Source organism: Equus quagga, chromosome 18 (genome assembly GCF_021613505.1).
Source record: "Equus quagga isolate Etosha38 chromosome 18, UCLA_HA_Equagga_1.0, whole genome shotgun sequence".
Classification (NCBI taxonomy): Eukaryota; Metazoa; Chordata; class Mammalia; order Perissodactyla; family Equidae; genus Equus; species Equus quagga.
This window is the reverse complement of record NC_060284.1, coordinates 13020673-13037757: the sequence shown is the minus strand read 5'-3', so window position 1 is coordinate 13037757 and position 17085 is coordinate 13020673. Positions and strand designations below refer to the sequence as shown.

The 17085-nt window shown below is 37.3% G+C and overlaps 1 protein-coding gene across 1 annotated transcript in view; it reads right to left on the bottom strand.

The window, feature by feature from the left end:
• Positions 1-3397: 3397 nt before the first annotated feature.
• Positions 3398-17085, bottom strand: part of MSH4 (mutS homolog 4) — an 82655-nt gene continuing 68967 nt past the window's right edge. The window contains exons 18-20 of the mRNA XM_046645116.1: positions 8666-8840; positions 7172-7260; positions 3398-3589 (exon numbers count right to left, since the gene is read on the bottom strand). Coding sequence (XP_046501072.1) covers positions 3398-3589; positions 7172-7260; positions 8666-8840 — 456 coding nt within the window. The remainder of the gene's footprint in view (positions 3590-7171; positions 7261-8665; positions 8841-17085) is intronic.

Genomic DNA, 17085 nt, shown 5'->3' with positions numbered 1-17085 from the left:
CCTAGCACCTAGTATGTTGCCTGTTCCATGTTGTCTGTTGTAAATATTACTGAATTTGATTTTTTTGTGTAGTTTTTAAAGAGTGAGATCTATTCTGGGGCCAGCCCCATGGCCTACTGGTTAAGTTCGCATACTCTGCTTTGGTGGCCCAGGGTTTTGCCATTTGGATCCTGGGCACAGACATGGCACCACTCATCAAGCCATGCTGAGGCAGCATCCCACATAGCACAACCAGAAGGATCTACAACTAGAATATACAACTATGTACTGGGGACTTTGGGGAGAAGAAGAAAAAAAAAAGCGAGAAGATTGGCAACAGATGTTACCTCAGGTGCCAATCTTGAAAAAAAAAAAGGGTGAGACCTATTCTAAAGCTTTTGCTTCAAGGGAAAGATTTAAAAATATGCTACCAGAGAAGTTAAGCTAAAAAAGCAGCTAAAAAATAATTTAGAACAAAAGGAAAAAAAAATCACTGCTTTATCAGAATAGCTGAAATTTAAAATTTTAAAAATGCATTACTCACTAATACCTATTAGAATGGCTAAAATTTTTTTTAAAAAACTGACAATACCAAGTGCTACAGAACATATGGGACAACTGGAACTCTCATACATGGCTGATGGGAATGCAAAACAGTATAGCCACTCTAGAAAAAGGCTGGTAGCTTCTTATGAAGTTACACATACATTTATAATATAATGTTGCCATTCCACTACTTTTTGACCTAGATAAATTAAAACTTAACACTCACACAAAAATCTACACACAAATATTCATAACAGCTTTATTCATAACTGCCAAAACTGGAAACCCAATGTCCTTGACTGTGTGAATGGATAAATGGTGGTACATATAAACAATGGAAAACTAGTCAACAGCAAAAAGGCACAATAACATGGATAAATTCTAAAATGCACTTTTCTGAGTAAAAGAAACCAGTCTCAAAAGCTTACATGCTATATGATTCCATTTGTTGGACATTCTGAAAAAAACAACAGGGGAGGAATACTTAATCATTCCCAGTGATTGCTGGGTTAAAGTTAGGGGTCAGAGGATTTAACTACAAAGGGACAGTACTAAGGGAATCATCTGGGGGTGATGGAACTATTCTGTATCCTGATTGTGGTAGTGGTTCTATGAATCCATAAATGTGCTAAAACTCATAAAACTGTACACCAACAAAGAGTTAATTTTACTGTATGTAAATTTAAAACTAAACAAATACATTACTTCCCTAGGCATGAGGATAAGCTGCCCTTTTCCTCTACTGCCGCATATCTTACCCCTAGATCCAAAAAAGACTACTTTACGTGAGGAGAAAAGCGAAACAGACTAAGAGAATGGCTTTGAGGTGGAAATAAAAGGAGTTTGCTAAAACATTATGGACATTTACCTTAAAAGGCTGGATTATGAGATAATGGTCTATAATTTTAGAGAAAGGCAAAGGCGAAGAGGTAGTGAAGAGAAGAGCAAATAGACCTTAAAATTAAAGAATGGATTGTCTCTCTAGTATTCACCTCTATTATACAGTACCATGACACAATAATTATATCTTCATCTGATTTGCTTTTTTGTATGTTTCTGCCACACATGAAATGATTGAAGAAAAAGTAATTTAATTTTAAGAAGAGATAAACCTATTTTTATTTCAGTATTCCAAATCTAAAATAAAAGGGATTAATCAGTTGGCTGCAGTTTTTGCATCAAAAGCTCTAAATGATAAAAAAAATTTCTTAAAAGTCTGATGGAATCTAATACTGGGGGTTACATCTAAAAGGAAGTTAATACATTTGAGGAAATGATACTCGGCATATTTAATACTTTGCACCTGTCTCTGCTTGCCCGTTTTTCTTCTACTGCCTGCTCCCCTTCTGCTTTTTATTGCTTCCTCCCTTTTCTTTCCTGCCCTCCCAAACAATATGCCATGCCCTCTTCTCCTAAGTGCCTTCTAGAAATTTGCTGCAAGCCTAAATAATCTAACTGCTTTTGGAAATGACCACATAAAATATAATTCATTTCAAAGGCTGTGAATTAAAACATGGAAAATGGTCAAATTCAAATACTGTGGTACTCTCTTTCTAAAACATGACATAGGGAATATAAGTAGTCTAAAAGAACATTTAATATATATCAAATGTAAATACTAATACTAATCTACATTTACTTTTCCAAAAAAGGATGTCATTCAAATTATAACTTTTTCCAATATATCTGGCTACTAACATGTATTTAGAATGCTGAGTTTAATAAAGTCAAAGTATTAATATTAAATTTTGTAAAATAAAATATGCATATATTACCCAAAAAAGGGCCCTAACCAGTCTGTGAATAATTTCTTTTGGCTAAGTTTCTATGAATATTGTGGCTTATTGAATACATACCCTGAGTTCCAGATACTTAGTGCTCCAAGAAAAGAATAACTTTCCTATCTTAGGTCTTTGGTCTGAAATTATATGAATAAGTCATCTACTGTGATGGAATTTTAGAAATAAGGTGTTTGAGAAGACGACAGCTTTTTACAGTTACTGAACAACTGATGGTCTTCCATTTTCTTTTGTCCACTTATGAAACAAGAATGACCTTTGGGTAAACTCTGAAATGGTGGTGTAAGCCACACGTCGACGGAAAAACGGTTCTATAAAATGCTCCCTTGTGAACTAACAACGGAGGCAAACAAATCAATATTACCTTTCTGCTGCCTTGGTTACCACCTCAAAAAGATGGCCAAAAATGAGAACTTGGAAAGGAGAGGTTGGTGAGCAGAAAACTGAATGCCTGGCTCTTTGGAAAACTGAAAGGATCGGTGCTGGTGACGCCCCTTTCAGAAGTACTCTGTGCATTACAAAATGTCTAGCTGTTTCTTTTCATGCGTTAGGACTATACTGAATGGCATTAAAAAACTTTAAAATTCCTAATATCATTCTAATGAACTGCAGAAGCATCCTATGTTGGAGTTTGAGGGTACTAATTAAGAAACTGACTCATAGGGTATTATTGCTTCAGAATAGAATATAAAGAAAAACTCACATAAGTTCCCAGGCCTAAAAGGAAAGGTTTTTTTAACTAAAGTATTTACAATAACATTTTAAACCATACCTTTTAAGTATATATAAACTTAAGACGTAATAAAATCAATTTTCATAAATGAGAAATGTGTCACATTAGACTTTTTCCTAACATAAAAATCAGTCCTTTAAATAGATCTCATTTAAGTTATAACAACAAATATTTTCTTACATAGAATATATAGATGATAACTCTGAGGTTAACATAATGTAATTTTCAATTAAAATATAAAATTTAGCAAATTTTATTTTCTTTTGCCTTTGGGAAAAATGAATTCTAGTTTCCTCATATTAAGATATATTATTTCATTAGTACAAGATGTGAATTGTTATTATTGTTCAGTCTCTCCTGAAACTTGTTCACTCTTGGGAAAATCTGCTTCATACTTCTTTTTGAGATTACTTAAATATGTTCGTAAACTGTCTGCATCCAATTGAGAGTTTCGAGCAGTTTGAACAAGCCTAGTAGCTAGATGGTACACAGCTCTCTGTCTTTCCATCTCAGGGGTACTCTTTTGGTTTTGCTGTTATTGAAAAAACATAAATAAAGATTAAAATATGAATACAATGATTTTTATTTTAAATTTTCAGCAATATTCTATCTCCTTTCCTAGAAATAAGAATTCAAGGGTTAACCAATCCCTTTGGATAAGTCAGTTCCATCCAACTAGCAAAGAATATACCAGAAGAAATAAATATTATTTTGGAGAATAAAATTTATCATGAGCATTTACTGCTTTATGACAAAACCTTATATTCCTTGAAAATCACTCTTCAATGAAAAAATCTGCAATGTGCTAAATATGTCAAATTTCTCAACACAATACTAAAAAGTAATAGAAAATCCACCAGAGTTATGTGCTAGAAACACTGTCTCATTAAAAAGGTATGGGAAAACAGAACTTCTCATTGCTGTGGGGTATTCATAATTTTAAATGTCACCCAAGAGTACTACTCTACTGTCTCCTACTTTAATTCCCCAACAGATAAACTGGGAGGCAGAATGGTCATCAGTAAACTGCTTGTCTCTCAAGAGAGTTCACATATAGAAATTGCTAAAGCCTAAGAGAGAATACTGTCTGAGAGGTAAAATACATTTGTAAAATAAGCAACATAAATAGCTACTTGAAATTATGCCTCAATTCTTAACAAACTATACTTAGGATATCCAAGAAATAATGTTTAAAACAAGAATCTTCTAATACTTTGGAAAGCTTTTAGATATTCAGTCTCTGAACAGTACTTAAGTGTTGGGAGTATAGCTGGAAAATTTTTTATTCATCTCTGCCTGAGCTAGATAGGAGAATCAGCATTTTCAAACTTAATTGTTTATGGAAAGTCTTAGTGAGTTTTCCTTCACTAAGGGAAATATAATCCCTTCAACTCTTTCTCAACAGCAAGCAATTCCAGATATTTTTCTACTTTCATTATAGAAAAAATGAATATGATTCCATGACGTAGAATAAGATTATCATATATTCACCCAGCTATCTGATATATTGCTTGATAATTATATCAGTTTATCATTTTAAAAAAAAGCTACTGAATATCTATTATCACCTATATTTTACCAGGCCACATACGTTTTGTATGGAGGAGTTTATTTCTATGGAGGATATAAAAATGTCTACCTAACATGACAATGGAACTCAAGAAGTTGAGTCTTACAGTACAAAAGACATGTTTATAAGTAAGTGATAAAGGTAATTATGAAAAGTCTCATAAGAGAAACATAAAATGCTGAGAGGAAGGAAAGATCACTTTCAGATCAGGTCAAGAAAAGCTTAAATAGGACAGAGTACTTGGAATGAATCTTGACCGAGGGCATTCCAGATGGAGGAAACAGCTAGAGCAGACACATTAGAAAGCATGGTACACAATCAAGGTTAAAATGATGAAATGACAAGTAATTTCAATGTGGCAAAAATGTAGGTTATTATTAAATTGAGTAACATTATGTAAGGTTGGGGTAGTAAACAAAGGGAGATCATAAAGTAGTTAACAGTGTGTTTAAGAATCATCTGAAGACTGGTTAAAATGTCAATTCCTAAACCACAGGACACCCTTAAAAATCTGCAATGGTACTCAGTATTCCAGGTGATTCTAATGTAGGTAATCCTAAGATTGCATTTTGAGAAATAATCATAGAAGACTTTTAACACTAAGCGAAGGTGTTCGACTCTTATTTGGTAAGAAACAACTAAAAGTTTCTGAGCAGGGAAACAACATGATAAGAGCTATGTTTTAGGAGATAATCTCATAGAAGTATGTAGGATGGATTGAAAAGAGAACCTACTGCAGAGTCCTAATGAGAGGTGATCAAGAAGAAGGATTCATAGACTCTAATGGGTCACTGGGAGATTAGAAAGTGAAGAGATGAGAAGATTTTTCAGAAGATAAATTTAATTTTGGACCTACTGAAGAGTGAAAACATAAATTAGGGTTTCAAGAACCCCTATGGTTTATGGAGAAAAATATATAGATTCAGAGTCAAAAAGAAATGAAAAGTAAAGGTGAGGAGTATAGAGTTCTAAACAAAGAAACGAGGGCAAAATCATAGGAACACTTCTATTTTGTAACAGGGATGATAACAAGCACCGGTGAAGAAAGGAAAGAAGGAGTAATCAAAGAAAGAGGAGAAAACACCTAGGAGAGGACAGTTACAGTAACCAAGAGGGGGAAGAATTATGAAAAGGGAAAGAAGGGTAGTGTCAAATATCAAGAGAGACTAGGGAAGATGAGAAGTGAAGAAAAGGCCATACGCTTTTATGATTAGCTGGTATTTAAGAGTGAAGTTTCAGTAAAGTGACAAGATCCAGTTTGCACATGGGAAATGGAAGAAGCAAGTATAGATTACTTTTGAGAAACTGGCAGTAGAAAGAAGAGAAATAGTTTGAGAAGTAAGGTAAAAAAGAAGGATTTCTTGGGAAAAACCTAAGCATATTCATAAAAAAAGAAAAGCCAGTGAAAAAAACACTAAGGATGCAAAGAGAAGAAAGGAAACTGACGAAGTAATATCTTAATGGAGGATGGAAAGAAAGTAGAAAATTTAACCTTAAATAGATTGAAAGGTAATCTCTTCCTCTGAGATAGGAGGGAAGAGAAAATACAAATTCCAAAGTAGAACTTTGAAGGAGGAAAGGTTCAAGGACTCATCAAGATGACCTCAAGTGTCTCAAAAAGTAAAAGAGGTGAAATTTCTATAGAGAGTGAGGGGATTGAGGGCTCAGGAAGAACAGAAGTGTTTTTGTTTGGTTTTTTTGTGAGGAAGACTGGCTCTGAAGAACTAGGTAATGAGAAGTTCTTCAGAAGAGAACTGCCAAAATCACTGACGAAGGGATTCAAGGGGGGTAATTAGGCAAGTGACGTCATAAAGACAGTCTAGGAGCTCAAAAGCTGAAGAAATGCAATAAAATATGAAGGCACGTTAAGAAAGAATGAAAGACATAGGACACTGTTACCACTAAAGAACCTTTCATACTGCACCTGGCTTAGTTTACTGAACACACTGGATTCTTAAAACAATATAAAAACTGATGTAAAAAAATAAAAAAAGATTTCCAAATTTTGAGTCAACAGATGTGAATTCAGTATTGGATCTACTGCTCTTTAGCAAATCTCTTAACCTCTGTGAACCTCAGCTGTAAAAATGTAAGTAAAAATAATACCTATGTTATCTTTTAGTAGAAAAATCTAACTGCTTTATGAAGTATGAGGCTTATATATTAGAATAAATAGAAGAGCTTTGAAAACTATAAAAAGATATGAAAATGTACATCGTGATTATCTATTTTTAATGCTTACTTTATATACATTTATTTCCTTATCATAAAGTTAGTGTAGGAATAAGTATTCTAGGAACTAAACTGTTTAACCTTTGTCTTCTATCTTATTAGTTGATTTGCTGGGAAAGGTTATAACAGACCAAACCAAAAAAGTATTGAGAAGTAAAAAGGATTTTCCTTATTTAGGAATTAGGTTTTTATTTCAAATATTTTAATTATTATTAATTATTATATACTTAGATCCAAGGTCATAATAAACATGTACACTAAAAGTATTTTCGGGAATTTGAAAAGCAATTCTTATTGCTAAAACTTTCTTACCAAGATTTGTCTGGTAATTTGAGTTGTGATTTCTTTGGCATCCAAGACAATTGATGGTGGGAGTGATGACACCTCTGCAGCTTTTAACCCTAAAATTACAACAATGGGGCTTCAATATCATTATTGCTGGTATAGTCATGTTTGTCTTAGGCAGTATTCATCTTGTCTTCACAGATTTAAACTTCCCTTCTCAGGCATTTCTGAACTACTTAATGATACCCAAAATTAAGTTTTCCAAAGTTCTGGATGACAATCTACCAATTATTAGATTTAATTACCTGTCCAAGACATATAAGACAAATTAGAATATCAATTACCTCTCAAGAAACCTCTCAGCAGGAAAACATGATAGGGAAAGGAAAAGAGGTAATTAGAAAATTGAATAATAGTAATAATATTGAAATTCCAACTATATATACAGTTGGTTATAGAAAGTCAAAGGATAAATGGGTTCTGCAGGGGAAAAGTTTAGTCACAGAGATAATCTGACAGCTAAATATTCATCTATTTAGCAGATCAATGAGGGAGGAATTTCTCAGAAGATATAATGAATTCAAATTCAAATTCATGCAAATTTAAAGTACCAACTAGTATTCTTATGCTTTCAGAGTTTAATTTATTGTATAAATGCCATATAGGCTTTCTACTGTTTATACTGTGCTGACAGTTTATTGTATTTATTGCTTTAGAGGGAATGGAATCAAGACTGACTTTTATTTACGTGACGCTAATTGCTAGGCACTATGCTAGACAGTTTGTATTTGTTAATTCACTTAATCTTCACAAGCCCACATATATGGCTAATTATCCCCATTTAATAGACGAAATTGAGGCTTATAAAGATTAAATATCTGATACAAATTAAGTTATCCATTTGACTTCCCATTTCAAATAGTAAAACAAAGATACTTTTTTTTCCTCTCACAAGGGTCACATACATGGCTAAAATAATTTTTGGAACTTTACATGTATAGGTCAATTGAAAAATATCTGAATCCAAGAGACTTTACACGTCACATAATGATTTAGGTAGAAAATATCTAATCAAGTTTAGGAATAACATATGGTTTCGTAGTACATTCCATTTTAAGACTTTAAATTTAATTATCAAATTCCCTGAATCTGAAGAAAACAAGCAAGGACCCTGTTACTGAAAGACGGTGTAAGAAATACACAATTTTTAATTCATTATATAATTTGCAAATACAAACTAAATTACACTTTTCTAAGACAGAAATGAACACTTCCAGGGCTTTCATGTGTTCTAAGTCTACGTAAGCCTACACAGTTACTGGTTAATATAAATTTAAAAATAAGCTTAGTATATATAAAATGTGAGTTTGACATAGAAAATATAGTCCTACAGCACATAAGCACTCAAAAGAATGAGAGGGAAAACTGCTTAGATTAACAGCCAAGTAAAGGGGAATACAAAGTTTATCTTATGAGAATGCGTGTGCTTCAGTGTATAGATATAATTTTTATATGCAATACCATAATTTTTTTCTTCTGTGAGTCCCTTAGAAAGTTTGTAAGTATACAAGATTGCTTCTTTGTTTCTTGAGGTGTTCTTTACATGTTGAACTTCAAAATGCATGTTTTCTACATTAGGATACAGGACATCTATATGGCATAGTTCCAGGAAATGTGTAGCAAACAGTGTAAATGCCTAGAATATATAATAATGAATATTAGTAGTTTTTAAATAAACTAGATAATTCTATTTTAACGATTTAAACATAAAAGTTTAGTTTAGTTTTCCAAGTAGCTTGGCAGAAATGTAGGAGTGAAACTGATAATTGTGAGCCTAACAAGGTCAATTCATTTTTAAACGTTTTGAGAATTTATATTCAATGAAGGAAACATGGTTATTATGTTTACATATACACATGTATGTTACATTATTGGAAAGAGAATAAATCCAAAAATTAAATCCTAAAAAACTCTGAAGATATTGGAAAGATGACGTTTACCAGAAATAAAGCTATTAACTGAGGTAAACATTTATTACAGAAGTAATCCACAAACAAAATCATAATACTTCCCTCAACTTTTGAAAAACTTTACTCTAAAAGTAGCTTCCCTCCATATAAGCAGTTTTTGAAAAGTGGAATCAATGTATTAGGTATTTGAAATTGCAAAGATTTTTAGTGTTTACATTTGCACTGTGTTTGGGTTAGGTACTTCTAGGGGAAAAAAATATTGGAAACACTGCATACGTCAATGATTCTCAAACTCTGGTAATCCCCTGGGGAGCTTGTCAAAGATACAAATTCTTGGGGGCTGGCCCGGTCACACAGCGGTTAAGTGTGCACATTCCGTTTCGGCAGCCTGGGGTTCTCTGGTTCAGATCCTGGGTGCAGACATGGCACCGCTTGGCATGCCATGCTGTGGTAGGCGTCCCACATATAAAGTGGAGGAAGATGGGCATGGATGTTAGCTTAGGGCCAGTCTTCCTCAGCAAAAAGAGGAGGATTGGCAGCAGTTAGCTCAGGGCTAATCTTCCTCAAAAAAAAAAAGATACAAATTCTTGGTGCTTATCTCCCCAAATTCTCAATCAGTGGCTTTAATGTGGGGCCCCAGCGAACTGTATTCTCCCTAAGTACTGTAGGTGATTTTGACGGAGGTGGTTCAAGTGACTTATGACCATGACAAATAAAAATGGCAAGCAATAGGATATATTGGAGTATATGAGGAAGCCATTTGGTATAAACCTAATTCGGCCTGACTTTTTATTTTTTCAAAAGGGCCTGACTGTGGCTATTGAGCACGCATTGCATATCTGCTTAGACATTTCCTATGGCCAGAACAAAGGCCCTTGAGATAAAGGTGCAACTTCCCCCCACATTAGCATTTCCTTAGGGATAAGCATTTTTCCTTAGGCTAGGTACTGATTGCTGCACTCACCTCCCAGCTCACCTGTGACCACCCAGCTGGAGACAACAGACTGCCACCCTGCTGTGTTCACAGAGACAGAAGATCTACCTGCTATTTCCATCAATCGCTGTGCCGACAGAGCAGTCTCGCGACTATTGTAAAAGGGACAGAGCAGTCTCGCGACTATTGTAAAAGGGACATTTCAATCCTATGTGAAACATCCTCTTGAGGGTATATAACCACCCTTATACCACCACTTCTTTGGAGTGCTCTGTTCCTTTGTGGAAAGACTCTCCGGGGTTATAATCCTCAGATTTAAGCTCAGAATAAACTCACCCAAATTTTCATTTATAGATTGGATATGGATTATTTTCGTCGACAACCACTACCACATGCTTTCCTGCCCAGAGTTACTAAAGCAGTTAGAGATTTGAATAATTGGTTATGTTTTAAGACTTTACCAGTGAGAAAGTAAATAGGCAATTAGTGGAAAATTAAAATATTAAGACATTAAAAAATATATTTGACTGGCAAATGGCTATCAATTATGGAAGGGGAGTGACAAGAGAAGGAATAGTTTGCCATATGACAGAAAAATCTCAACTATCTACTCAACAAATCAAAAAGGGGTATAAAACAACCAAATTTACAAAGCCACAAGAAAATATTTAGAAATTCAGTAAACTATTGAGAAGCTTGGGACCATGTTCATAATAACCATAATGCCCTCAAAATTTATATATCAAACCAATCTATTATAGTAATTTTGTAAACTCTATTTCAGGTTAATTCAATTTAACAAATAATTATTCAGGACCTAAATATTGCAAGGATTATGCTAAGCGCTAAAGATACTACAACTATATTTTGACTAAGTTATTTATACTAGAAAAGGACATTGCTATGGACTGAGTGTTTACATCCTCCCCAAATTCAAATGTTGAAATCATAACTCCCAGGGTTCTGGTATTAGGAGGTAGGACCTTTGGGAGGTGATTAAGTTATGACAGTGGAACCCTCCTGAGTGGGATTAGCGCTATCATAAAAGAGACCCCACAGAGCTTCCTTGCCCTCTCTGTGAGGCTATGTCTACAACCTAGAAGAGGGTCCTCACCAGAATTCCACCATACTGGAACCCTGATCTCGGACTTTCGGCCTCCAGAACTGTGAGAAATAAATTTCTGTTGTTTATAAGTCACCCAGTCTATGGTATTGTGTTATAGTAGTCCAAACTGACTAAGACAGATATTCAAAAGTACTACTAAAAGCAATATTCTCAGCTATTACAGAATACCTCAGAATTGGATACTGTATACTTAGGGTTCTCCCAAGAAACAGAACCAATAGGAGAGACATATATCTCCTATTATATATAGAAACAAACATATATAAATGAGATATAGAGAGGTATAGAGAATATATAGAACAGACAGATACATACAAAGAGATTTATTATAAGGAATTTGCTCATGCAGTTATGGAGGCTGACAAATTCCAAGATCTACAGTCAGCAAGCTATAAACCCAGGAGAGCTGATGGTATAGCTCCTGTCTAAACACCAGCAGGCTCAAGACGCTGAAAGAGCTGATGTTTCAGTTCAAGTCCCAAGGCAGGAAAGAAGTGATATGCCAGATCAAAGGAAGTCAGGCAGGAGTAATTCACTCTCACTCCCAGGAGGGTTAGCCTTTTTGTTCTACTGAGGACTTAAACTGGGCCCCACTCGAAGCTAGGAAAGCCAATCTGCTTTACTCATTCTAACAATTCAAATAGTAATTTCATCCAGAAACATCCTCACAGATGTATCAGAATAATGTTTGACCAAATGTCCGGGTACTCTGACGCCCAGTCAAGTTAAGACATCAAATTAACCATCACAAGTTCAACCCTTGTCAACTTGGCACCCATTACACATCTCTTAAAACCATACTTAATCTCCAAATAAAGACAACAACAAGGTCATAATTCTACCTAACATGATACAACCATCCTGGATACAATCAAGAATGTACTAATCTCTTTCCCAGAAGAGGACATAAACTCCTCGAGCGATGTTTACTCTTCTCCTTGATATCCTGTAACTCAAATACTATGATATAAAATTAATAATACTTAAACTATGATATAAAGTCAACACATCTTATGTTACATGATAAGGAAATAAGAGAAGAAAGAAAACAAAGATGTATACATACACAAAACATATTGATAACAAAATAAGGAAAAGATATACACTACTCTTGACAATTACAATCCTCATCTGTAACCGGTCACACGGTCATAGCTGGTATTTATAACTACCTTCTTCCACTAGCCATGTCATATTCCCTTTGCCTTCAGCAAGCATCTCAGTTGGTCGTGGTTCTTTACTTGGTAGAGTGACCCAAACCTTAATTCCTGAAGGGTCTGGGCCATTAGTAATCATGCCTGGATTGGGTTGCTGTAGTTTTCAACTGACCTTAATCTCAAGGCATGGTAATACTAAGAGACACCTTAAGGGATCTCCTGTATTCCAGATACAGTCTTCCTTGCCACCATTGTGGAGTAGTAATCCGATTTCCCCTTGGTAGCCAGGATCAATCACTACAGTCAGCATAGTAATCCCTTCTTTGCTTGTTGATTCAGAGGCATAAGAACCCAAAGTGGCTGGGTGGTAGTCTTAACTTCCAGTTTAATGGAATCATTATTGTGTCTCTTGGTGGATGCATTTCTCCCTTTGGAACTAAGAGCTCTAGGCCAGTAGAGCATAAGGTCATGGGAACAGGAAGCAAAAATTTTGCTAGTGGGTCACTAGAGGTAATAACCAGTGGTAGTGTGCTACCCCCATTTCCACTTCTTGATCCCTAGACCCATGAATCCTGGCTATGAGAGAAACAGTACCATATACTGAACACTAATACAGATTTATGGAGAACTTTGTCCCAGCCCTGCAAGATATTGCCATCTAACTGGCAGTGTAACTGAGTCTTCAAAAGGCGTTGACCATTCTATCAAGCGAGCTGCTTCAGGATGCTGGGAAACATGATAAGACCTGTGAATTCCATGAGCAGGGGCCAAAGCTGCACTTCATTTGCTATGAAGTGAATTGCTCAATCAGAAGCAATTCTGTATGGAATACCACAACGGTGGATAAAGCATTCTGTTAAGTTCATGGTTGGTAGTTTTGGCAGAAGCAATACATTCAGTAAAGGCAAATCTGTACCCAGAGTAAGTGTCTAGTCTAGTAAGAACAAATTGCTGCCCCTTTCATGATGGAAGAGGTCCAATGTAGTCAACCTGCCACCAGGCAGCTGGTTGATCACCTCAGGGAATGGTGCCATATCAGAGGCTCAGTGTTGGTCTTTGCTGCTGAAAGACTGGGCACTCAGTGGTGGCTGTAGCCAGGTCAGCCATAGAAAGTGAGTGGAAATCTGTTGCTGAGCCCATGTATAACCTCCAACCATGCCACCACAGCCATTTTGTTCATGAGTTCATGGGGTGATGGTAGGGGTGGCTGGGGAGAGACGCCTACTGGCATCCACAGAACATTTCATCCTATCCACTAGATTATTAAAATCTTCCTCTGCTGAGGCCACCATTTGGTAAGTATTCACATGGAATACAAATACCTTCACATTTTTTGCCCACTCAAAGTGATTTATCCACATACCTCTTCCCCAAATTTCCTTATTACCAATTTTCCAATCATGTTCCCTCCAAGTCACAGTCAGACCACTCGCCAGAGCCCAGGAATTGGTATATAATAATCATACATCTGGCCATTTCTCCTTCTAAGCAAAATGAATAACTAGGTACATTGCTTGAAGTTCTGCCCACTCGGACAATTCCCCTCATCACTGTCCTTTGGGGATGTCCCAGAAAGGGGCTGTATTGCCACAGCTGTCCACTTTCAGGTGGTGCCTGAATATCATGCAAAACCATCCAGAAACCAGGCAATCCTTCCCTTCTTCTGTCAACTGATCCTACAGAATTCTCCATGAGGCCACAGGTGCAGGCTGAGAGAGAGTAGTGTAGCAGGAGTGGGGACCATGAGCATTTGGGCCATTTCTTCATGTAACTTACTAGTGCCTTCAGTGCCTGCTTGGACCCAATCATGTATATACCACTTCTGTTTGATGATGGAGTGCTGTCATGCACACCAACTTTATAGTTGGTGGGTCAGATAACACCCAGTTCATGATGTGCAGCTTAAGTCACATGGTAACGGTGGTCTACAGTTAATCATTCAGTCTCTACTAAGGCACAGTAGCACACCAAGAGCTGTTTCTCAAGGGGAGAGTAGTTATCCACAGAGGATAGCAGGGATTTTCTCCAAAATCCTAAAGCCCTGTGCTGCAATTCACCTACAGGCGCCTGCCAAGGGTTCCAAGCAGCATCTCTATCTGCCACTGCCACTTCGAGCACTATCGGATCTGCTTGATCATATGGCCTAGCCAGCAGAGCAGGTTGCATGGCTGAACCTGTTGCAGAGCCTTCTCTTTTTCTGGGCCCCACTCAGCCTAGCAGTTTTCAGGTCACTTGGTAAATGGGCTGGAGTAACCCATCTAAATGAGTAATATGTTGCCTCCAAAATCCAAAAAGACCCACTATGCATTTTGTCTCTTTTTGGTTGTAGGAGGAGCCAGATGTAACAACTTATCCTTCACCTTAGAGAGTATCTCAATACGCCCCACACCACTGGACCCTGAGAAATTTCACTGTGGTAGAAGGCCCCTGTACTTGTGTCAGATTTATTTCTCCCTCTGACACACAGATGTCTTACCAACAAGTCTAGAGCAGTTGCTACTTCTTGCTCACTAGGTGAATCAGCATAATGTTATCAATGTAACGGACCAGTGTGAAGGAAAGTGCTCAAGATCCTTGCAAACTAATTTAAGACACAGAACTACAGAGTTGATATATCCTTGAAGTTGGACAGTGAAGATGTACTGCTGTCCTTGCCAGCTCAAAGCAAACTGCTTCTGGTTGTCTTTATTGACAGGCAGGGAGAAAAAAGCATTGGCTAGATCAATTAGCTGCATACCAGGTACCAGGGGATGTGTTAATTTGCTCAAGCAATGAAATCTCATCTGGTACAGCAGCTGCAATTGCAGTCACCACTCAGTTAAGGTTACAAAAATCCACTGTCATTCTCTAAGATTTACCTGTCTCCTATACCAGCCAAATAGGTGAGTTGAATGGGAATGTGGTGGGAATCAGCCTTGATGATTTTTCAAGGCCTTGATGGTGGCACTAATCTCTACAACCCTCCAGGAAGGCAGTATTGCTTCTGGTTTGCTATTTTCCTAGGTAGAAGTAGTTCTAGTGGCTTTGATTTGGTCTTTCCTACTGTAATAGTCCTCACTCCCCAAAGGTCAGGGAATCAACGTGAGGATTCTGCCAGCTTTTGAGTACATCTATCCCAATTATGCATGCTAGAACTGGAGAAATAATCACAGGATGGTTGGGGATCCACTGGGCCCACTGTGAGATGGACCTGAGCTAAAACTCCATTAATCACCTAACCTCCATAAGCCCCTCAGACTGGTGGACCAGAATGATGTTTTGGGTCTCCTGGAGTTAGAATCAGTTCAGAGCCAGCATCCAGTAGTCCTCAAAAGTTCTGGTTATTTCCTTTTTCCAAATGCACACTTACTCTGGTAAAAGGCTATAAGTCCCTTTGGAGAAGGGTGGGAGAAAGATTAACACATAAATTTTTGGCAGTGTGCCAGAGCCCTTCCTCAAGGGGACCTACCCTCCCTTTCATTCAAGAGGTTCTAGGTCTGTAAACTGGCTCAAGTCTAGAAATTCACTGAGGGACAGTGACTCTCTGTTTTTGTTTTTGTGGTTTTTTTTTTTTTTGAGGAAGAGTAACCCTGAGCTAACTACTGCCAATTCTCCTCTTTTTGCTGAGGAATACTGGCCCTGAGCTAACATCCGTGCCCATCTTCCTCTACTTTATACGTGGGATGCCTACCACAGCATGGCTTTTGCCAAGCGGTGCCATATCCGCACCCGGGATCCGAGCCAGTGAACCCCAAACCCCGGACTGCCAAGAAGCAGAACGTGCGAACTTAACTGCTGCACCACTGGGCCAGCCCATGTCATTCTCTGTTTTTATGATCTAGGCTAGATTTGTGTTCACTTGACCTAGAACTTTTCTGCTTATGCAGATCAAGTAAGAATTTAATAAGTTTCCTATCTATTTCACTTCTAGAAACACCATGATCAATTAGCCAACCCCAAAGTTCTGCCCAAGTGAAGACTATTCTGATTGATGCTTTGACTCTGCTGTCCATTTTGGTAACCATGTCCACCTTGCCTTTGTCGGTTGAGTGCCACTAGCTGACTCGTGCCACCACAAGATCCAGTTACTCCTATTGTATTTAGGTTTCCCAATTGAGTGACTGCAGTTTTCTCTGTAAGTTCTGGCCTACAGAGAAGAGTGATCACAGAGCTCTTCTAGGATGTTGGGGCTCTCTTCACAAATTTATTTCTCCAAGTCATGGTGAAAGGTATGTCTTCTGGACCCCATCAGGGTGGGAGAGTAGTTCTTAAATGACACATCCATAATAACATTCCAATCTCTTTAATTCTTTGAATCCTTTCTTCTACATTAAACCAAGGCAAGTTCAGCATTTCCAACTTACTCACTGTGGGCTACTTTTTTTTTTTTTTTCCTTTTTCTCCCCAAAGCCCCCCCGGTACATAGTTGTGTATTCTTCGTTGTGGGTTCTTCTAGTTGTGGCATGTGGGACGCTGCCTCAGCGTGGTCTGACGAGCAATGCCATGTCCGCGCCCAGGATTCGAACCGACGAAACACTGGGCCGCCTGCAGTGGAGCGCGCGAACTTAACCACTCGGCCACAGGGCCAGCCCCTGTGGGCTACTTTTTGGTTCAACCAAACATCTGACCTGCAACATTAAATGCAAAATCTCTGCTTAGTGAGTCCACATCAATAAATTTGGCCTGATCCAACTTCATGTTCCTTCCATCATTATCCTATATCCTTAATATCCAGTTCCACATGTTCCCCAGATTTCCAGCTGCATAAATTAGAA